Source organism: Atractosteus spatula, chromosome 16, assembly GCF_055471065.1.
Source record: "Atractosteus spatula isolate fAtrSpa1 chromosome 16, fAtrSpa1.hap1, whole genome shotgun sequence".
Lineage (NCBI taxonomy): Eukaryota > Metazoa > Chordata > Actinopteri > Semionotiformes > Lepisosteidae > Atractosteus > Atractosteus spatula.
The window spans coordinates 10,250,891-10,275,482 of record NC_142721.1 but is presented as its reverse complement, the minus strand read 5'-3'; the positions used below and the strand labels follow the sequence as shown (position 1 = coordinate 10,275,482).

General features: G+C 37.2%; 2 protein-coding genes across 3 annotated transcripts; one reads left to right on the top strand and one right to left on the bottom strand.

The window, feature by feature from the left end:
* Positions 1-1,039: 1,039 nt before the first annotated feature.
* Positions 1,040-7,349, top strand: csrp3 (cysteine and glycine rich protein 3). Of its 2 annotated transcripts, none has more exons than XM_088934740.1 (6): positions 1,040-1,265; positions 2,346-2,481; positions 3,442-3,610; positions 4,440-4,569; positions 5,336-5,429; positions 6,179-7,349. In XM_088934740.1, exons 2-6 carry the CDS (start codon positions 2,370-2,372, stop codon positions 6,250-6,252), a joined length of 579 nt encoding a protein of 192 aa, XP_088790866.1. In that variant the 5' UTR covers positions 1,040-1,265; positions 2,346-2,369; the 3' UTR covers positions 6,253-7,349. The 2 variants fall into 2 exon arrangements, with proteins under 2 accessions (XP_088790866.1, XP_088790867.1); XM_088934741.1 differs by having other exon boundaries at positions 1,164-1,265; positions 2,343-2,481.
* A 2,424-nt stretch (positions 7,350-9,773) lies between these two features.
* zdhhc13 (zDHHC palmitoyltransferase 13) lies at positions 9,774-24,027 on the bottom strand. Its single transcript, XM_088934738.1, has 17 exons — positions 23,938-24,027; positions 22,927-23,138; positions 20,864-20,986; positions 20,188-20,265; positions 19,522-19,666; positions 18,995-19,059; positions 18,516-18,678; positions 17,907-18,032; positions 16,674-16,807; positions 15,739-15,839; positions 14,217-14,341; positions 13,829-13,891; positions 13,122-13,215; positions 12,549-12,632; positions 11,747-11,904; positions 11,563-11,660; positions 9,774-10,861 (listed from the first exon to the last, which is right to left on the bottom strand). The coding sequence occupies exons 1-17, from the start codon at positions 23,959-23,961 to the stop codon at positions 10,723-10,725; spliced, it is 1,932 nt and encodes a 643-aa protein (XP_088790864.1). The 5' UTR covers positions 23,962-24,027; the 3' UTR covers positions 9,774-10,722.
* Positions 24,028-24,592: the final 565 nt, after the last annotated feature.

The window sequence follows — 24,592 nt, the reverse complement described above, 5'->3', positions numbered from 1 at the left end:
TCTGCAGTGAAAGTCATTAACAAGTTCTGTGGACTTTACAAAACAGATGGATATACCTTCTGAAGACTACAGCCTCTGCTACCAGGTGTCCTCTAATAAAAACTGCAGCTTGGAAAAACTTTTAAAATATATGGTTAACTTCATAGTAAGGTACCTGCAGGTTTTAGAGTAGTTACAAAACAGCATATGTACTCTGCTGTTTACTTCTTGCAGTTTCTACTGAACCAGACTGTTGTGCCCCATGATCACTGAAACTAACTGGTCTTGAAAACCTGCAAAAATACAAATACAGTTTACACTGTACGTCTTAAAGCAGAGACAATGTTTTAACAGTTAATCAACATTTCCACAGGATGAGAAAACATTCACACTGAAGATCTCTATCTTTAATGTTAAACACTAGCTTTTTATACAGTCAGTGCTGTAGCAGAACTGGAGCTTTAAGCAGGAAGTGACACAGCACCTCAGACCCAATGCATTAATGTACTGCATAATTTTCCAATGCCCATTTAGGATATTCAAAATATGCATGTAGGAATAAACTATGACAAATGTTTCTTATTCAGTAATACAAGTAGCCTTAATAGGACAAATCAAACCGATATATGGATGATTCATGTTTTGCATGTTATCAAAAAGATGTACAGCACAATGACATTTTGCACATTTTATATGTTAACTGTTACAGTTCTTTAATTGGTATCTATGAAATAAAGATAAAAAATGAATGTATGGGGAGATTTCCTATTAGTGTAATCAGGTGAATTATAATTTCATTAATTTATAGGAAGGATTTTCTTACATTTGTCAATGATAAAAGTTGTTAACCTGGACTGCTTTGGTTGGATTGCAGTTGACTTAATTTGATATGTACACATTTACTAAGAAAATAAAGGGGGATTCTTTTTGTCTTCAGCATACAACACCTGTATTTCTTTTCACTGATGAAAATTCTTAACTAAGGACCCTTCAATACAGCCTCCTACAAATCTGACACATGCAGCTGCCTTCATATTTACACACATGCCCATATTTATCATGAGAACAAATGGCTCCCCTAGGGACTCACCAGTTCCCAGCACAAAGCAAAGGATTTGTCAGAAGTTATTTTGGGAAGACCGCTTAATTTGGACGTCAGCTACTGATACCTCCTATAGCTGTGAATGAAAGATGTCCAGTATTTAAGGCTGCCTGGTTTGACATCAACTCAAACCCTCCGATCTAAGCAACAGAGAAGGACTACTAGACCCAGGGATCTCTATTTTGTAAGTCTTGGTATTGTTTTACAAAGACTTTTTCTCAAAGTATCACAGAATGTCATGTCAAAATATTGTATTCCGTGCTATATCATGAGTTATGTTGGCTTAACTGGTTGTAAAATACTTTTGTATTGATTTTGGCGTTAGTAAATTGTAGTGGCAAAATTCTCGTCTCGTCCAGAATATCATTAGAGTTGTGTTTTATGTAATTAAACAGTGAAACCATTATGGTAGTCCTGATGAAGTCCAGCCGAATAGAATAAAAAACCAGCATACCAGTTAATGTTTTAATAAATTCTTGCCAATATCGTTTTATCTCAGGAGTTAGTTACATCTGTTACTAAACTATTTTTTTCCCCTCAAGTCGATTTGTATATTCCGGGAAAGAAGTCTCAAACTGCATGAAAAACATCTATTTACCTTTAAAGAAACATTGGCATAAGTTCTTCAGTACGTAACTGTGGTCTTTGTACAGACCCTATTCCTGGACTCTTATCGTGGCATTCCAGACATTCAAATTGCTTAATGTCGCTTAATCAATGGAGAGGATAAGTAACTTGCGTGTAGTCTGTCAGTCACCCGATACCTTATCGCTCTTTTGGGATAAAACTTCACACACATCAAACACTCTTCTGTTCATTCTTATCACTATATTATAAATTGGTCATAACGTTTTAAATAACGGGCTAAATGGACTTTCTTCTAGTTGTGTCTTGACGTGTAAAAAAACTTGGCACTAATTAATATGTGCAACGCAATATAAAATTAATACTATATATGTATTACTAAAAGAACTTGGTATACGTTTAAAATACGTTCAATGCTCTGTGAATAAAGATTCAAAAGCAAAATGTTTTGCTTTTAAGGCCATGAAAATGTCATAACACGCTAAAACCCCTTAATTTTAGAACTTTTAGAGTAAACATGCTTGAAAGGAATCCCTTATAAAATATTTTTAAAAGTATTAATGGTCTGAAAATGCAGTTCCAATTAGGTATTAAATGATGTGAAGTTGGTAAATACTGTTGTTTCAGGATACAGGTACTGTATGTTGTGCGGTTGTGTGATTTTTCTCTTTTCCAGCAGATCGATTGAAAAAACAGATTTAAGATGCCGAACTGGGGAGGTGGAGCGAAGTGTTCAGCCTGTGAGAAGACGGTTTATCACGCAGAGGAGATACAGTGCAATGGAAGAAGTTTCCACAAAACCTGCTTTATCTGCAGTGAGTCCTCCGTTTATTCACCACTAATGGTTCACACAGACGACACTGTTCTCTGTCGCTAATTCTTGTCTTTGGGGGCATTTGGGATGGGTCTGTGCTGAGGGCGGAGGGAATGAACCCTAAACCAAACGTTTGCCCCCTTTTTCAAAAGACACGCAAATCCTGCGACACCTGTTTCAAGATGTCATTGCAGAAAACAGACGAGCATACAGTAGTTTAGAGACGCCAGTTAACCTAAAAAGTGTGTCCTTGTACTGCGGGATGCAGTCGCCGCACAAAAGCACCGCTGGGCTGCGAATTGAAACCCAGGATTTAAGAGCTTGCAGGGCAGCAGACCTATCCAGCTCTCCATCACGTGTTATGAACTGTAGCCCATAATTAAATTGCAGGTCTGACATTTGGGCTGCAATCGGTAATGTCACTGAATCCCAAATGTCCGTCTAATTAATTGCCGTTCAGGCTGTGCTCCGTCTGTTGCGGCAAATTAAAAAGTTTACCCTCCGAAAAAAAAAATGGAATTAGAAACCAGGTCATACTGGCCAATAGCGCAACTGCAACAGCGGACAATTTTGCATGCAAGGGAATTTGGAGACTGACACAATATTAACTAATATACAGTATCTGGTATCTTCACAGCGACCTTCTTTGGCTACTTAACAACGTAGCACCGAGGTGTGGAAATCACCAGGGCTCAATCTGAATGATGCTAGATCTATCTTTAGCAGGCCAGGCAAAGGTCATGTGTGACATTTATAAATAGCTTTCATTGTCAGGTTTGACGCCATTTTATTTTTGAAAGCACGATAAGTCAAGTTTTTAACTAAATTTAAATGTACCTTTTGGCTAACAAACGATACTTTTATGTACATCATACCCCGGGATGAAGCATCATGCTGACAGGCAGCGACCCCGTTTTGCAGCTCCCGTCTTCTAAGAAAGCTTTACCTTTGTTTCTTCTAGTGGTCTGCAGAAAAGGCCTTGATAGCACAACGGTAGCAGCACACGAGTCTGAGATTTACTGCAAGACCTGCTACGGGAAGAAGTATGGTCCGAAAGGTTACGGCTATGGACAAGGTGCAGGGGCACTCAGCTCAGACACCGGAGAGCACCTGGGGATTCAACCGCAAGAGTACGTAAAGGGAATTCATCCAGCAGATCAAATACCATTTTCAATTTCCTGTTTACCTACACTACAGCACTAAATAAGTGTTCCAAAGTCCAGTGCCGAATGCGCAAAAGTGTTCCTAGTACGCGAAGTGATCCGCGTATCTGGAGCTCACTTTGCAACTTCAAAGGGAATAGTCAGCTTCTGCGTCTTCAGTAGAACCCAGTTTAGTCAAATCAATCAATTGCCCTCTGCAGTGTAATACGTTTTTTCCCCCCTTAATATGAACTACACGCTTGTCCAAACGGTTAGAATTTTGCAAGGACGCCTGGTTCAACCGTGAAACGCACCTGAGAAACTGCGGGACTGAATGCGTCATGAACAGACTCTGAGCAGTGATCAGGGTCACCTGGAAATTATGCTTGAGGCAAAATCCCCCGACGCTCATATATTGAATAGGAATCACTCCATCTTAACCCAAAGTACGAAGTGATTTTAAAAACAAAACTTAAAACAACAAAACAGATATCACTCCTTGAATGCACACAACACACCTGTGTCTATGTGTTTTTAAAAAAGTACGGCTATTTGCGAACCACTGTTGAAATACCATTTCCAATAGTTCAGAATATTTTTGTGTGGGTATAGCCTCAATTACTTTTTAGCCTCTGTTCTCAAGTTTGTGAAAATGAGGTCAGTTCAAGTTTAAGGGTAGGTTAAGGGCTATGGTTGGGGGTATAAACTAATACATAAGCCTTATGCCCACAACTGCAGTTGGACAAATAACCTTTGACTTTTATAGATGCAATAAAACTTATGTACTAATGCATTTTTTCCCACCTCTTTGGATTAGATCAAAGCCTCATCGCCCGACAGCGAACTCGAACCCCAACAAGTTTGCTCAGAAATTCGGAGGCTCAGAGAGATGCCCACGCTGTTCTAAGGCTGTTTACGCTGCAGAGAAAGTCATGGGAGGAGGAAAGGTACAAATATGCACAGCTGGCTTTCAGACAAGAGAGGATGAAAACTGATGCTTTTGGAGTCACATCTGCTGAAGGAAAGCCATGCTCATACCTACAGAACCTACAGAACAGTAACAGTTTTTTTGACATTTGTAACTTTGAGAATGGCTGCATGAAGCACATACTGTCCAGCTGAATGAGAACAATAACAAGGGTCAGTTGCTCATTCTTTCATAAACAGAATCTCTGGGATAAAGCAAATTTGTTTGCTTCAGGTGTCATCGATTTGGACGTTTGTGGGAGTAAATACCAGCGAAGTGTGCTCCATTTATAGCACACAAAATAACACAAACTTTGTTGTTTGTGACTCACCCACTTCTTTTTAAGAGAAGCGAGTTTGTCCCACTGAGAAAATGTCTCTATATGTGATTGTGTCTGGTTAAAAGTTCTCATTGCAGAGGCTTGAAGTTAGAGCATCTCCAAAACCTAATACATTCAGTAAGAAGTTTCAAGCTTGGTACATACAACTGTATAAAGATAAATAAAAATGGATAGTATTCATAAAGTGGTGCATTTCCAGTCCACAGCTCACTAACGTCTGTTCACCTGTCTGCAGGAGTTAAATTATATTAATAATATATTAATTATTAGCAACTGAGCTGACTTTTATGGAAAATGAAAATTATTCACTCAGAAAAAAAGTGTGATAACAGTTGATATTGGTCATTATTGTTAAATACCACAATGAAACAAAGCCTAAATAAAATTCTCTGCTCTCTGTGTTCAGCCCTGGCATAAAACATGCTTCCGCTGTGCCCTCTGTGGGAAGAGTCTGGAATCTACGACAGTGACTGACAAAGATGGAGAGATTTACTGCAAAGGTATAGAGAAGACCCACATATTTAAATAAAAAAACACACATTAGGAATATACTAGTTAACAACATTAAATCTTTAAAATAAACAAATAAGTAATAGAATGTAGAGTATTTTTAAGGCAATTTGTAAATGCCATAATTTCTAGAATAAGTAACACTATTCTATTTATACCAAGCTTTGATCTTTTTGCCCAGTCTACAAACAATGAGCAACCCATTGAAGTATAGCTTAAGCTAAAGAACAGTTTAGTGTCAGGACAGTTAAATCTGCACAATGTCAAATCGAATTCCTTTTTCAAAAAACAAACAAAAAAAAAACCTGGATAAAAGGTTTCTAAAAATTAACAATGTATTAAAATTAATAACATTCTAAGAGCATGATTAGAGAGCCTCGTTAGAGTAAAGAAGAATGCGGATTGCCTTTCAATTCCTAGAACCAACATGAAGACTTTTAATAACCTTTTCAGTGAAGAGGCTCTAATCACAGTCCTTATCTCTACCAACCCTCTGCCAGCTGTCAACTTAAAAAAGTCTGCTGTTACTGTATGTGCTGCTTACACCACGATAATTTGACCCTAAAAAGTCTATAACAATCACTATTGTGTTCTGACCAATAGTAGACTCAACATGAAATTCATATAAATATTACAGTTTAAAATACAAGTAATGACAAGTTCTAGTCTACCCTAAAGGAAAGGTGGTTCATCATTTGTAGATCTTCCTCACATTTCCTTCTTTTTCTTTCTCCCCCAGTTTGCTACGCCAAAAACTTTGGTCCAAAGGGAATGGGTCTTGGAAATCTGGGAGCTGTCGAAGAAAAACAGTAAACCAGCAGGGATAACTTGTGAACAAAGCTAAAATCTTCTGAATTTTGTGTTAAAATACATAGTACAAAACGATGAGGCATTCATCACATGTAAGGAAAATGCTTTTTATATGACTTGACACAAATAATGTGACATGAAATTACCTCTAGATGTGTATAACCAAATGGGATAATATGCTGGAGTGCGGATTGTACTTATTTACACGTTAATAAATGTCATCTCATAACCCAATGACACTAAAAGATGTTAAAGTCAGTATTTCACTGGAGAGTGCATGTATTGTTCCTATGAGGCCACTGCACAAATAAATGCTAGCCGCACTGTAATGCCTTACAGTGGATCTATATGGATCTATAATAATAGTAATTTAAGGTAGTGAAGTATATGACCAGGCACAAATCCCTTAGGTACAGTATCACTGTTGTGCACAGAAAGGATACAGTATGTACTTAATCTGACAGAAATACTACAGGACTGCAGCATATTAATGTATCTTAATACAGAAATGCTTACAGAAATACTGGATAACAATAATGCAATTCACCATTTCTCCAGGCTGCTATTTCATTTTATATCTTCAGAACATATCAAAATTAAATATAGATAACCTAATAAAGATTGATATTATTTCTCAATATCAAGTTATACATTGTCAATTCATACAAAAAAAGAACATTAGATTTGCTGATGTATTTTTTTTGGCCTTTGATGTTTTTTTTTTAAATATATATTTTCATAATGCAAATTCAACAAGAATGGAAAAATAGACAGACCAGAAGGGAAAAAAAAGAGGAGGACATACTGTAAGACAAAATGAGACCAGAAAAAATGTACAATAAGTGTAAGCTTTATAAGGGACACTTTATGGTTAAATTCAGTATATAGTTTGCTATATTAGTTTGCTAATTACATAAATGAGAGGGATAATAATAACCACAGCTACTTTATATTTATATAGCTACTACTATATTAAAAAGTGGGATATTGTGGTGATACACGATACATGGTGTGTAAGTGTACGTGTCTCTTAGTATGCATATGTGAGTGTGCACTGTAAATTTAGATTGCCAATAAATGGAGACCATATTTCTCTGAAATGTCTAGTTTGATTTTTAATAGAGGATGTCATTTTACCCATTGGTATGTGTTCCGTAAAACAATTTAACAACTGTGTAACTATAAGTGTGTTTCTAGTTCTCCAGTTCAAAAAGATTAACTTTCTTGGCAATAGTTAAGGCGATAACTATCTTTCCGGGGGTTTGAGTCAGTGGATTAATTACTAAGAGACCTCCAAATAAACAGAAATAAAGACAGAGGAATGTTGTGGCTCATAAGGAGGGACATTCTGTCAGTGACTGCCCTGCCAGAAACCTTGTGTTGTGGGGCAGGGCTGAGTAACATGGAAGTAGTTATCTGGAGTGTCTAGTGTACAATGTGAGTACAGGGTATCTGAATTTATTAAACCCTTCTTATATTTCTTATGCTGGATAGGAGATGCTCTGTGATTCATCTTATATTGGATAAGTTATATGTTAGAATTTTTAGTCATTCAGAAGATGTTCCTACAGATTTGTGTCCAGAAGTCAGTGCCGGGAATTTCTTAGGAGCTGGCATTTTGTTGATTTCTTCTATTCACTAAGGTGGCTGTAAATTTTTAAGAATTAATTCAGGATTGAATCACTGATTTTAACTGGTGGCATTAAAGATATTGTTCTCTCCCCAATATCGTACTTCTGGACCAAGTCCTTTATTGTTACAAAACATGTTATTTTGAAAGATGCAGTCAAGATCTGCAACACTGTTTTGATTCCAGGTGCAAAAAAAAGTGTTTTTTGGTTCAGCTGAAGAGGTTATGTGAGATTGGGGTGGACTTAAAATGTGTCAATGTAGACTTTTTTAATTGTAATTTTGTTTATTTTCCACCAAGCTGTCAGGGTTCTTGAGATTACAGTGTTCTTAAAACAAATGTAGAATTTCATATAGCTTTCTTATTCAGGGATATAATACAGTGCTGCCTGTGTTTTGAATGATCATTAATCAGATTTGCAACGCCAACATAAGGAGACTGCTATAATTCAATTACACAGGACAGGGAAATTAAGAAATACATTTGTTTAAATCCCTTAATGAAACAATTATGACAGCTGTGGGAGCAAGCAGAATAATTTTTAAATTGATGCACACATGTACGAAAACAATTAATGCATAGAAGTGCGAGGTAATGTATTTTTCATAGACTGAATACACTGGCATTGTGTATAACACACTATATAAAGCAGGATTCTTATGCATTTCATCATATCCTGTTGTGCTTTAAATTAATTCCAATGCCAATGTCACCTCCTAAAGGACAAGCTGAATGTCTTCACAATATATTTTTTTAAAATTGTTCTCAAATCATCCCAGAAAACTAGGAAATCAAAAGACAATAAAACCAAATTGAGTAATTTATCAAGATAAATAAGTCTAGAAAATTACTAAAAACTAGATTTCCATTACATTTAACTTTATGGAGATGATAGTTAAACCTCGAGGATCACCTGCATTGATACAGAGGATAGTTAACATGGATTTACGAAGGATGGGGTTATTAATTTAACTGCGTAACAGCAGTAATGTATACAGACAATATACTTTATCAATATAAACTCAAGTAGAAACCGGGGAAATGCATTTAAAACCAGGAAAAAAGGAAGCACCCTTTTACACAACGGGTTGTGGGCATCTGTAGAACACCACCAAGTGATGGTGTCAAAGTGGATACACTGGCTTCCTTCAAGAAGCAGCTGAGAGAAATCTTCAGATCACTTACTGTATTAACTACTAGCAACAAAATGAGCTAAATGGACCACATGGTCTCCTCCATTTTTATTATGCATGCAGGATTAATACTGAAGTTAATAATTATTTTCTCTCCATTCTACACACTAAATCACTGTAGGTTTCAGAAGTAAAGTCTGTGGTATACCTGTACTGGCTTCTCTGTTGCCTTTATTGATGAGCACTTCCCATTTGATCCTAGTAGGAACTTTACCCCTCCCATTCCTGAATGTTCCAACAAGATTGCAATCAAGGTCCAATTCTTTATTGCAATGCAGTTAATGATTTGTAACCTTCTGATTCTTTCACTAGGTTATCCATCCATTCATTTTCTTCCAATTCAGGGTCACAGGGAAGCCAGAGCCTATCCCAGCAAGCAACAGGCACACGTCTGAATACACCTTGGACGGGATGCCAGTCCATCACAGGGCACAAACACAGACATGCACACACTCACACCAGGGCCAGTTTCCCCAGAAGCCAATTAACCTACCAGTATGTTTTGGACTGTGGGAGGAGACCAGAGCACCTGGAGGAAATCCACAATCCACAGGGAAGACATGCAAACTCCACCTAGAGAGCACCTCAGGTCCAGAATTGAACCCAGGACCCCAGCGCTATGAGGCAGCAATGTTAACCACTGTGTTACCATACCACACTCACCAGGATATAGAAAAACAAAACTTGAAAAATATGATGTATAATCCATGAAATGTTTTAATATTTCAAAATATTTGTAACTAAAAGTGTAGGTTTCAAAATAGGAGTTCATCTTGCAGATACTATTGCATTTACAAAATTAACATTTCACAGTATACTATTTAAGGCATGAAATAAGAGCACCCAAGACACAGTTATTTTTTTCTGATTGGATTAAAACTAGTACCATGTAAGAGCTCAATACAAACCTAAATGAAAAATATTATTGAGGAATGAAAAAAGTTTTAAACACATACAATTATAGAAATCTGATAGAAGCCCCCGGAATAATAAAAAGATTCTTCACAAAAACAAATTTGTTTCTTAACTGCAAAAAACTTAATTTATTAACAATGCAATAGTCTTATATATGATATAAAAGTGTTTTCTTTAGCATACAAATAACAAAACTATTTAATTAAAAAATATTCAAATTACATGCAAGTTATTCTCTATGACGATCTATAAAATGTGTATACAATGCCTGATCAATACAGATCTTTGTATAAAAATGATTCCTGGTCTTCAAACTTCTGTCAAACGTTACAAAGGGAACTTCACAGATTTTAACTAACGGGCTTTCAATATGTGACACAGTCACAGCACATAAAATGGTGTTTAGCAATTCTTTTTCAGAATATTCAGCATAAGGCCACATTTTATGTAACAATCCCTGAAAAACAACATCTCTCATCTGTCATTCACACTTACATTCCCTACTGTGGTCCACAGAAACTGTAATCCTACAGGTCACTGACTAATAGACAAATATCTTTACATCTGGGCAAAATGTTAAATTGGTTGCTTTAAGGTTAAGGCTGTTGATGCTCTGCAGAAACCTACAAAACCAGTGTTTGTGAATCCCTCCTTCAGTCGCACAATAAAAAGGTTGTGGCTTTGCACGAGAATCCATTAACTACTTTCACTCTCTGAGGATAAGACGTCGCTGTTTCACACTGTGTGAAATGGACCAGCGACTGGGTGCTCCAAACCAGTGGAGTACTGCTGAGTCCAGTCTACCACAGTGGGCTTGAACAGGCCACAGCACTTCAGCTGAAAGAAGTTCACCATGTTCTTCACACACCCTTGACTGAAGAGGAGAAAAGAGATGAAAAGAAGAAAAGTTCAACTGGAGCCGTGATGCATCTGTCACAGACATATAAGGATGTGGGACAGTTTTTACTTTTCCCCTGAATCACAGGGTTTTCCTTGGGTCGCATCCACTGACATCACAACAGATACAGGAAGACCTGATCTTTTTCAACAAAAAAACCTGCCTTTTAAGGCTCAACATCTGCTAACAACATTCTATGTCTGACCCAATAGGATAAGGTTATTTAAAGCTCTAATTTTGCATTATGTAGCTATTTACATCTTCTGTAATTAAAATTCCTAAACTACCACGCCTCAAATCAGGAAAAACATTTATGTTCTTTTGATACACTTTGTACAGTAGTACAACAGGTAGATTGACTGATTGTACTAAGTAGTACAAGAGAAAGATGATTATCACTGCCTTACATTTTCTAAATATATGTAATTTGCAGACGTCTCAATACTTTACTGTTGTATTAAGCTTAGTCATAGCAAGATGCACTATAAAGTAGTTAACATTTAAATATATACATTATGTAGTATACAAAAATGGGAAGCCTAATTATAGGAAATTATAAGAAAGTTACAGCCGATAAGGAGGCATTTGTCTTTGTGTTATAGTAATGATAAATACTAATTAAGTAGTCATCTACTGGGGCTGCTTCTGGCAATAAAAAGATAAATAAAAATTCTCACTTGTATGGGTTTTGTCTCAGTGAAAAAGACTGCTTGGCTTTCTGCTTCCGACTCAAAAGATTCATCCTCTCTGCTGAAGTCAATCCAAAGAAGGCGATCTATAGGATAGCACGTGCTTGTTCATATCAAAGCAGCACAACAGTAATTTAATGGAAAGCAATCTAACACTGCTTGTGGTACTCACTTGATAGAGCTGTGTCAACAGCAGAAGGGATGACCATGCAGTATGGAAGAAAGCTATCAAAAAAATGTATAGCACCCATGGAGAGCAGCCAGCCACCTGGGTCAAAACTCCCCACAAACCATGGACCTGATAGCTGGTGTTGCAATGAGAAGACCAATCTGTAATACAACAGATAACCATTTTTATACTCCCACTTCTACATCACAGTTCTTAGTGAACCCTGTGTCTACTGTGTTTGTATTATAACTCAACACGCCATATACTTTGGACACAGGATCTAATAGTTAAGGCATGAAATTAGAACAGCATCAATAAGGTAGCAATGCCATGCAGCAGATTGTCATGATTATCAAGATTTTTGCATCGACCATCTCTTCCAAGATGGTTGACTATGTTTTGTTTGTACATCTACAGTATAACATAACCAATAGTCAGTGCTGGGGAAAGTTATCTTTAAAACGTAAAAGCTTTGCAATTACAAGTTACTTATGCAAAGTATTACATAATTTCAGGGGGATATCTTTTATAATGAAAAGAGATACAGTGATCTATATACTGTATATATCTGTATGTACTGTATTTAGGTACTACATAAAGTAAGGTATTATTATAAAAGCAATTTCTTCCATCTTGAACAAATATGCAAAATAATCCCAACAGAGGAGGTATAAAAGCTCTTAGCTGTATCACAGTGCATGTAGCATTTAGTTTAGCACCATGTTCGCCTGAAAGTGATACTACAGCTAAGCTTTATTAGAAGGACTGTTATTAGATCTCTCCAAATAAAAACCAGACTACTTACAAACAAGTGTGCCATAAAACATCCATGTCCCAACTAGGGTCAGAAAAAATACAAACATCACAAAATATCGATGATTTCTAGCACCTGCCGAGAGAAAAATACACATAATGTTATTTCACTTATTTGATCTTTTCAGATTAGTCTGTAATAAAACAGACTGAATTAGCTATTGTTTCCTAGTCTGAAAATGTTGGTTTGGTGTTTTAAGGGAATGAGTACAGTACTTTCACAGAACAAATAAGCAAGTAGTATAATATATTTATCTCTGTAAATCTTGGTCTTAAAATATTTTTTTCTGAATGGTTTCAAAAAGGAGCCCCAGTCTCAGTTAGACTATTACAAAATACATGTTTAAAACATTTATGTAAGCTTTCTATTTTTTCCTGATTACTACTTTTCTGCATCAAGATTAATTTGAAGAAACTCATGCAAATAAATGCCAGAAAGTTAATGTTACTTTTATAGCACGGGATATATTAGCTATGAAAAATTATATTTGCCAATCAGATCTTAAATAATAGAAAAATAAAAAATAGATCTTAAATAAGATGCAAATCTAGCAAAGTGACCTACCTACGCAGCCGTTAATCCATATGGAGTGATGGTCTTGTCTTGCTACACAGGAGTCACACAAAAAACAATGTACTGAACGCAACGGTTTTCTCATCTGCACATGAAAACAAAAACCAAGAAGCTTTTCAAAATTTCACACTGAACAGTTGCTTCTGTTGTTTGTTTTATCCTTTAGGAACAGTAAAAGCAAACCAATTATAAGACTGAAAAGAGAAAAATGAAAAGAGAGTATCTGATAGGACATAATGGCAGCGAAGGTGGCAATACTTGAAATTATCCAGGAGGCCCTCTGAGTGTAAGCATTATTAAGGAGAAGAAACTGCATAAAATCCCTAATCAAACAGCAAGTGCAAAAGGCACAGTGTCTGACTACTGCTCAGACTGGGGAACACAGCAAAAATGGGACAGGTGGAGAGAGACCAGTAGGCCTTGCTCACATAAAACATTACAAACAAACATAAGACAAACCAGAGGAGCTCAAGAGGCACTTCTAGCCCATCTGATAGGAGATAACTGATCCAAGGATTGGAAAGGATACATTTTTTTTCCTTTTTAGCAAAGCTTTAGTTGTCTTAAAAACTTGCATTTTCCACAGTAAGACACACACCACTTCTTTAAACCTGAACTCCTCATTCTCAAACCAGAAAACAATGGAGTGTGTTCCAAGTGAGGGGTGGGGTGGGAGTGAGATCTTAAATTTCACTTACAAGACAGGAGGTGCAAAAGATCCGCACGTCCAGACAGCCTGCTTCTGCCAGCAATACAACATTCTACAGAAAAGACAACAGAACTCTTTTTTTTCTCCATTCAGCATTAGAATTTCATATATCTCACTATATTTCCCATCAAATTTTACTTTTATTGTCGATTGCCAGTTTCTAAGTTCATATGCATGGTTCTCTATTCTTCTACAGGTTTTATTCACACACAGAAGAAATTCTGCTTCACATAGCAGCAACATTTTTTACTTTAAAAAAAAACTATGGCATATTTGAAAACAAACAAAAAATACCAATCTGAGCTAAAAACAAAATTAACACTTACAGTAAACACGGCACCTGCCTTCGCTGTTGCAATAAAAATGACATATGGTACCTTTTTCTTGTCCTCTTCTGTAACCTTTATAAATCCTGGATCTGTCTTCCAGCTTCTGATGTAGTAGTAGAAAAGACCAGTAATGCAGACAGTAAAAGGAAGCTGGAAAATTGCCTCTGACAGATGTGAGGTTTTGCATTAAGGAAATTAAATACAAATAAGTGTAAATATAGTGTTCAGTGCCACCATCATCCATTTTCAGTGATGGAACTGCTTGCTAAAAGAATCTTATGCATTTGTCATCCATATAGTGAAGCTATTGCATATATATTAGCTGCTACTGCACGTCTCCATCATCAAATGTCCATATCACAAAACAGTATAGCCACATTTCTTAAAGAAAACCTGTTTATGAAAATGTATCATCCACAATAATCATACATTATTGAATTTAGATTAATCATGAATTTTAATGTACTGTATGTCATTATGCTATTTCATAAAACATTTTAAATTCCACATCATTAAGCCTAGTCAGATTGCTCCTTGAAAGTTTACCTAGGCATGCCACTATCATCACCAGGAAAATAATACTTCTATGCCTCAATAAATAAATGTCACATCAGCACGAAACCGCAGCTTTTGACATTTACATTGACAGCATATCACCCAGCCTTAGCCATCTTTAATTATGTGCTGTAAAGGGATTAATTTACCAAGGAAGTTAATTAAAAATAAGCGTTCACATCTCTTTATCTGCACCCTGTTCCAGTTTGGAAAATTCATTTGCCCAGATAAAAAAAAATTCATGCATGAGTGATGCTCCACTACAGAGTGAGAGCCATTTCCATAGTAATAAAAACACAAAAAAGTTTCCATCATTTTCTCACAAATAAAAATGCCGAGAGCAAGAAAGCAGAAAGACTAGCTGAATGTTGTTACCCAAGGACCCTGCTGTGGACAATATATGGTAATGAGTTTCCCTGGGTGAAATTAATTTTAATCCACTAAATTATATGGTTAAATAATGCATCACCTTTTCTTCTTTCATTAAAAATATCAGATTTCAATTATTCAGTCTTATATAGCAGAGAGGAGGCTAAATTCAAACTTAACGTGGAACAAATCTTGTACCTTTACATACAGCATGCTTTATCAATACAATGGTTTATAAAATGATTGGAGATTATAAAAGACAGAGCTGAACACAACATTTGATGTCATTAAAATAAGAAGAAACTCAGCTTTTCAAATCATCCATTTGAACTGCTGTGTTAGGAAAGGAAGTGAGCCAGTCAGAAGCAAACTTTGGCAACTAATGACACTGTGGATTAATATTAAAATGAACAGGGCAGGCTATGATTTGTTTTTCAGTAACAACACCCACGCAACCAAAAACAAATTCACAATAGTAGACAATGTGGTATTTTGTAAGCAGAAACTCAGCAGATAGCAAAGCAAGGAATATCTGCTGAAAATAAATCTATGGATTTAATATTTTTATGATTGGCAATAGAAAGTCACACTATTGTAAAGGCAGCTTCCACTGGTTTCTTGAGTGAGAAAAAGCTTGCAAGGATATCAGGCAGAAACCACATGTACCAGGTGACAGCCATCCAGAAGAACGAGGCCAAGAGGATGGCCACAGCCATCTTGCCCTGGCTTCCCTGGTCCAGGAATGGCCTGCAACCAAGCAGAGTGAGCTGGCAGTCACTTCAGAGTGCCCAGTGTTCAATTCACCTCACTGCTGACACCACCCCTAAGGACTGTGAAGTATACTTGTGCTGTAGCTGGGGTCCTCCTCAGTGTGACTCTGCAGCTCTCATTAAGCCATTACAAATCCACAAAGCCACACAAATCAATAGAGGTTTCTGTGACCCAGTAAAGTGAAAACAATTTTCCTTCCCTGCAACTAAAAACAGTAGGGCTGACAATTTCCTGAAGAAAAACAGAAGTAACTGTGATCAGCCAAGACTGGAAACAATCATCAGATTGGGGTCCTGAAGGCACTGAAGGCAGAGGCTATTTGTATTCAGTCTTGGGCTGCAAACGTAGTTGGACGTAATTGGTTACAAATCTTTGCCCAGAAAAATCTTGATTCAAGACAAATACAGTCACAGATTTAGTCTCAGAATTCGGCATAATACTGCCACCTTGTGGGAGCTTCTTAGAAACTGAACACTGCAACCATGACTACCACACTACCAGCTACCACACTGCTGCAGCCGTTGCTACACCCAGCTGAGCCACAAATACCTCTAGCACACACCTATTTCACATACATACAGTACACACATATATTATTTCCAAATACTGAAAAAGTATCCAGTAATTCCAAAAGTACCCTACTTACACCCTGCAAAGGCTGTCTACAGCTACACCTCAAACCTGAGTAGGCTGTACTTCATCAAGCCAGTCGCAGGAAGAGCACAGCCTAGCAACCTTACCTCTGCATTAGTAATTCTGAGCACCAGATGCTGAACATACTGTGTGACTTAAAAGCAGATGGCTGCTCACCGTGTAGTCAGATTGATGACGGCACACAGACAGGCGAAAAGGATTCCTTTAAGAAGCCAAGACTCTGTCTGCATGTCTGCAATGGCTCCCAGAGCCCACAGCACAAGTGTGCAAAACAGCAACATCATATGGAACTGAAAGGAGGAAAAATAAAAACTACATCAGTTGCTTTGCCCAAAAAAGTGTGACATGTTTAAAAAGGAAAAACAACAGAAGTCAACTACTTGATTTAAAAGTACATCCTAAATCCATATATACTGTATATGTGTGACCAACTCTGAAGTGTAGTTAATGCTTTATTAAAATTATGAATACAGTACAACCCATTTCAAAGACTATTTTTGGCTCTGTAATAATAACCTTTCAGATATTTGTTACAGCATCTTGATATGCCAATGTCTGAGGCAGAAAACAGAATAAATCACCCGGTTCTAGCCTGCTCTTCCCTTCATACTAGAATTATATACAGTATGTATTGCCTTGCCAATATCACTAGTGCCCGGAAGCCTTTTTGGATTCAACAATAATTACAGTTTGTACTTTTTCTGAAAAAAAGACAAAGTAAATATAAGTTTTCTTCTGCAGAATTTGATCATTGTACCAATACAAAAAGAAAAACAAATACTCTCAGAAAAGAGGTTAAATTTGAGTAACACTTTGAATGATACATTTTTGTCATACAATTATGTTTATAATTATCAAAAATGATTCTCACACTCTTATAAATTTCAAACTAGTAGGAGGGAGCATATTCATAATTGTTAATTCATTCCAAGCAATTACTTGTACATTCTGGACCTAAAGGAAGAAACCTTGAGAGGCGTATTGATTACTGTTAAGTAATGAGAAACATAAAAGATGAATTCTTCATTCTTTTCAAGCCTCACATTAACCCTGACCTAGAGCTCATTTAGTATGAAGTATAAAAAGGCTACAAGTATATTCCCTGGACTGCTGCACACTAGTAAGTATGTAAATAACTACACTACTAAATAAATGTAAAAAATAAATGACCAGTTCCTCAGTTATCAGCCACATATGACAGTAAAACAGTTTTCTCAAGGTCTAAAATATTTTATGGTGCAGATTATTAAGGTGCAGAAGACTCAAATGGCTGGAAGGATGTTTTTAAATGTGTGCAGTTATACTGCCATAATACTTTTAGTCAGGTTGAATTTTTTAGAATTTACATAAGGAATGTTTACAGAAACATACAGAACCCAAAGCACCTACCTTGTATGTCTGCAAGAAGCGGAAACACAGCGAGTTAGATTTACTCCTCTCATGCTTTACTTGGGTCAGCATGTGAATCAGTAGGGGACTGTGAACTTGATGAGCAAGATCAATAGGAGTCTCTCCCTAAAATACAGACACACAAGGAGAGAAAACCAAGCCTTTCTTAAAGCCATCATTGCTACACACAGTGTTAACATACTGCAAGCATCTGGAGCAGAATATATACAGTATTCATGACAGTAAAAACAAAAGCTTGTGATTCCCAGGAATGATCTTTGTGCAAGGTACAGCACAATGTTTTAAAGGTCTTGGTTCTTTAGAATGAGGCATTTGTATTCTAAATGAATGAATATTCTCCAGAGAAGACATTCTTCAAAAGGTCACATTCTTCCTTGGGATCAGATGGTGCTATACTGTATTTAAGCAGTCTCTTTGCATTGATTAATGCCACTGGGCCCTTATAGGGAGAGCCGAGAAAACAATATGACACTGACTGTACTGATACATATTAATACTAAACAATAAAGTACTTATCACCCTGGCCTCTCATTGCTGTTGATTTCTTATTTCTCAGTCATTCCATTCGTCCTCAGAAACTTTTCTCACCTTAGCATTCTGAATGTCCACGCTGGCCCCAGCCTCCAGCAGTATATGAGCTGCGTCCACATTGCCTGCCAGCACAGCGCAGTGCAGAGGGGTGTTTCTGTACAGCCTGTCCACGGCGTTGACTGAAGCATTGAACTTCAGCAGAAAACGGGTTGGCTCTGGACTACAAATGCAGAGGGCAAACTTTACAAAGGGTGTGGAAGATGTGTTACGTCCAATATATTTCTGGTGTCATTTTCTTTTGCAAGGTTAAGAATCTTTAAATGCAAATGCCCTTTAAATCATACGTAAATGTGACTCCCACAAGATTTCTATCTGATCACATTTGTCTGGCGACAGTGATTAAAGACTTAAGATGCATTCTTATGAAATTCTCACATTTCAACACTGAACTCACTTAATAACGACAACAACAACAACAATAGTAATAGGGTTAAAGAAAAGCTGACTAGTTACTCTTTTAGTAATGCAGTACTTACCCAATAATTTTCTGGGCAGCCAGCATTAATGGGGTTTGTCCATTTAAATCCGGCAAATCAACATCCTGTAATTAAACAAATAGAAATCATAGGTGCAGGCATGTTAGAACTGTAATGCATCAATTCTCCTTTTAAATTGAAAAGCTTAACATCACAACAGAGTTATCTTATTTATTATTTATATTACCTTTCCATACGCAAGGATTTCTACAAAGAGTAACGGTCTATTTGATTTAGTTTCAATTCCTTCAAATTAACAGGTCCTTTTAATTTGTTTTTTATATTAAACTGTCTTTTTAAAATATAGACCATTAAATAATACCAGTACTTTAATACTGTTTAACGATTTCTAAAAGATCCTTGAACTGGGGAGAACACTGTATGATTATAGGAGTTAAAACCACAGATTAGGGTGTTCTCCAGTAAGGCTCTGTGTCATTTGAAAGGCCCTTCCCATGTCTTATGTACAGTAATCTGCTTATCAGTGCCTGAGGTGCCTGCAGCTGTTCTCTATGTGAAAGACCTACCTGTCCCTTTGCAAACAGGTAGGCAATAATGGGCATATGCTGAAAGAGCACAGCCAGATGCACACTGCTGAAGCCTTCTCCATCCACAAGTGCAGGGTCAGCTCCATATCGCAAGAGCAGAACTACCATGGGCAGGTGGCCCTGCCTACGGAGGAAAGAGACACTTTTGATAAAATGGAAGATTGTACACTCCTATGCAAAGACGTAAGTCACTGAACACATTTAGTCTTAACTACTGCTGGACACAGTTCAATTATTCTGTATGGGAGTACTTACTTTATATTGTTTTTCTTACAAACACAAGGTTAATCATTTTAACCGACTTACTATGAAGAACTGTCAATACAAAATTCACTATTCTGCAAATCATTAAAACAGACACTCTGTTCCTAAGTACGAGTCTTCAGAACTGTAATGGTATCACATTATATTCACATTCCTTATGCTGCTGCTAATTGTATTTTAGACTGCTACTTTCCCCTTTGTTATTGGCACACATGCTATTGTTTTATGTTCTTGGCTCTAACAATTTGTGATGTCATTTGCTGTGCAAGGAAACAAGCCAGTAGGCATTTCATTTTACTCAGGTACATGTACTGTATGGCAAGAAACCTGAAACTTAGCATTTATACATTTATAACCAAAAATGAGATATAACAATTATACCTTATAGCCCAGTGGAGAGGCGTTGAGTTCAGATCACCTCCTAGCTGATCAATGATTGCACCTTTAGAAATGTAGTACCTTGGACAGAACAAAGGCAAGACAATACAAAACCAAACTCTAAAAATTAAAGCATTATATTTGAAGTTCTGATCTGCAAGGGGCAGAAATATTTAATAATATAGAAATCCATAAATCTCAAAACTATAAAAAATAAGTAATATTTTTGTACACAGGGTGTCATTAGTTCTTGCCAGAAACTTTACATACGTTTCCCAAAATGCACTATAGTAGAGCACATACATCTAAACTCCCTAAAATATAGATTTTTATTTCAATCCTTTTTTCTTGACATTCTGCTTTGTTTTGTCTCAGCTGTGCCAATACTAAAATCCCCCCAGCACAGTGGAGTAATTAAGATTAACAAGCCTTGTCAACAGCTGTTTTTTAGCAGAACAACTGATTAACATGACAAATGGAAACCCAAGCATAATCAACAACAGATGATTGTTTGAATGCAACAGGTAGTTCATGAAACAACAGGAAAACACAATTTGCATACAATCAATACATTTTATTTTATATACTGCCTACACATATATATATATATCTCACAATGCACAATTAATAAAATGACCATTGACCGCATGATACATTTTGCTTTGAAAACAGGCCTTACTTGACCAGCTCGGTTCGGTTGTTGATGGCTGCCCAGTGAAGCAGAGAGACGTTCTCTTTGTCAGGTTGCCGTACATCATAGCCTGCCTCTATGAGCTCTTTACACCTTTCAATTACACCGTACCTTCGAGAAGAATAAAAAACATTGGTTCACTCAAATATACAGTCTAAAGATCCCAAAGAAATTTGTATACATGTCATCTTGAACATGCTACAAAGCTATAACTCTGAAACTGTTAACCAAGGATCCTTCAAGAAACAGCTGGATGGGATCCTCAGGTTAATTATTCACAAGCATGTGAGCTAAATGACCTCCTCTTATTTGTAACCTGTTCTAATCCCAGTTGCCTAGTGATATTATTTAAGCTTTTTATATAACTGTATTATGCATCCAAGATGGTGGAGGTTTGTCTTTGGCATCACCATAAAAAACAGATAACATATATAAATAAATACATCTAAAAACAAACAACAGTCCTAGCCAGGCAACATTACATATACACATACAGACATCTCATTCTGCCCATATTACACTATCTTTACATTAATCCGATAGTTTCATATGGGAAATGGTCACTTAGATGTGTTTAATATGCTGTTTGCACAGGGAATGAAAGATTTCATGTATCCTGTACATTTGTTCTTGGCCACAGGCATTCTAAAATGCCTTCTTGAAAGTAGAAGTTGGAAATGGAGAGGGCGAGAGGGGTCTTCAACAATAAGCTGAGCTTTCTTTTAAACTGCAATATAATACAGCTCTTTCAGCTGTGTCTGTGGTTGAAATTCTACTCACAATTCTTTTACTAGCAATATTAACAGTTCTGGCTGATTTCCCCTTACTCATAACACTCAGGCTACCATACCACAATCTGTGATACCTAAAGTAAGGATGTTTTCTACTAACATTTCATTAACCTTTTCTATAATGTTTTGACTCACCCCAAACACTTTCAACTTCCTGATCAAAAATATACACTGACTAGCCTTTGGAAAAATGCAATTGGTATTCTCTGCCAAGTTTAAATGTTCATCAATTACTGTTGCTAGGTATTTGACAATAAGAACACTAGGGTCTGCCTATTGTAATCTGGAACACCGTGTTTGAAGCACCACCATTTTTCATCTTCGAGTTCAGACACTGATTTAGAGGTGCTCTTCCTAGAGAATTTAGAGAATGAAACAAAATGTATCCTGTGCACAATCACCTCTGATAACTCTCTATCTACGTACATCTAAGTCCCAAAGCACGTCTATGAATGACAGGCCTCACACACAAAAGCTACACAACTTTTGTTGAACCTTCCCCAACAGCACAAACAGGGAAGCATTATTAAAAAGCCATGGTGGTTAGAGGATTATTTTTTCTTTTTTACTTTTAAAAAAACCTTTAACATGTCAAGTACCTGCAAGGACCTTTCTGTCTGGTTTGCTAAAGGTTTATACTTTCCAAGAGGTCCCAATCCTTAAAGATGGCCCTCAGGAACCTCAGAGCCTTGATTACACACGCAGGGTATATTTCCATGTGGTCTACTGGTAGTAGGCTTCTTTGCACAAGGAAAAAAAGCCATCTTGTCAGATTACCTAAGAGGCCACTCTTTTAACACATATGGTACAGTATATAGCCCTCCCATGACTAAGCGACCTTGATAATGCTGTTTAATATTACGTTACTGCAGACTCTGGGAACACAGCAAAGTTTCTAAACCACACCTAGAAAATGTTGTTCTCCATTAACATTTGTTAAACATACCGAGAGGTTCCAAAGGGGGAAGCTTCTTGTTAAGGAGCTACAGTACATACAGTTTTACAGTTTCTTCGCTGTCAAAATCTACTTCTCTCAAATTCAAAAACATTTAAATTCGCTAATTTTCCTGGTTGCGTGCTGCATGCTCTGTAATAGGGCCCACGGACCAGAGAACGGATTCAGCATCAAGCTAAACGTCTCTCAAGACTGAAACCAATGCTTGTGTACCAGATGCAATGAGAAGTTCCTGCGCAACCTCTGCGATGGAAAAGTGACAAAGGTCAAGTGCCTTTTAATCAACGACTTAAAATTACACTTACTGTGTTGCTTTAACGATGTCGTAATTATTAGAGTCCTCCATAAACGAACGCCTTTTTGGTTGCTGTGTTGGGTCCATTGTTGCTTCACTCATGTGTCCAAACTGTCCATGAAAGTCTGGCATGAACCCATGCGTGTGTCCACTGTACCCGTGCCCATGCCCATGTCCATGGCTGTGCCCGTGAGCCTGATCAAAGTGGCCGTGACTCTGGCACTGCAATACAAAAGAAACAGAACTTTCAGCGTGGGTACCATTTTTGGAGTAGTTTTTATGTTTAGAACTTTTATTTTTAAAGAAAAAGATATCTGTTTTGAGTGTGTAAAATGTACCATCTAAAATTACTTACATTAGTAAATCCTAGCAATTCTGTATCTTACAGCGTATGGATAATCGTTTTAACGAAAAATATTTGGATTTAATCCCAACCGCAGAAGTACTTAATAATGATGAAATTCTTGGTTATTAACAGAATTGCATGAGATCAGCTACGAACCAAACCTAATGCATTTTGCTTTACCACCGCTTAATGTCTAATACGAATACTAATTTAAGATATTTCATTTTAACAACAAATATTATTTATTTTGATCGTATCTGCGAAACCCCCAAAAAGATGTTTTCCTGGTTGCACCGTGAGGTTAGTACCACGTGACGCAGAAATGTCAACCGATTAAAAACCAGACAAGACCGCCCATGTGGCACTGGACGCCTTCGACCCAGTGCCTGAAGATATCGAGATTGAATTAACCGGCAGTGCTTCGCTACTGTTAAGGATCACAACGCAATCAACCACATTTCTGAAACGCGTAAACACGAAAACGTTAACGTTAAACGTTAAGGCGCACAACACAGGCCACTACTGATTTAGTACGCGAAATTAAAATATGTTAAGTGACGTTTTGATTTTGCAAAACGTCTGGCTCGTTATTTATCCCGTGAGGAATCAGTAAAGTAAAATGAAACTAATCTGGGTCAGAGATCGTTCACAAATTGACACCACAGGTGAATTTACTGGCATTTCTTCTTCCCAATCCATGATTCCAGGATAGTTTCTCTCAGTCACACAGCAGCGCTTCCTTTATCGCTGTAGCGTCCCCTCCCTTAGACTTGAACTTCCTGGATACTGTCCACCGGGGGAATGCCCTGATTGGCGGAGTCGAGCACAAACTCCCGCCCACCCGCTTTCGCTTTCCTCCAGTCTCGTTTGTTCCGAAAGGGGGAGCATGAGCAGTCGCAGCCTGGGACCGCGGTACGAGCAGGGGATGAAGAAAATGTTTGTGAAGTATGGGAAAAAAACAATCCAACTACAGTACAGATTCATTTCGGAATAAAGCATGTATTTCAACTGCTTCTAGGTTTAAAACCTGTGTATTGCACACTGTTAGCGGGATGGTATTATCATTGCATATAATAATAATATGGTCCTACGTGCAAACGGACCACAGATACTGTACCTCCAATAATGGGAGAATAAGGAATCAGTTGGCTCTTACTTGCGGAGAAACATTTAACAGCATATCGCGTATCACTGCAAACTATACATTATCCAGCTTGTACAACATAGAAAACAAGGACATTTTGAGCCTGACATGAGCTGCACGAATTAGCCATTCTTTTTGCTTTGGTTACATGTTTCCAAATAGGAGTATTTTCTGCTATCATATACT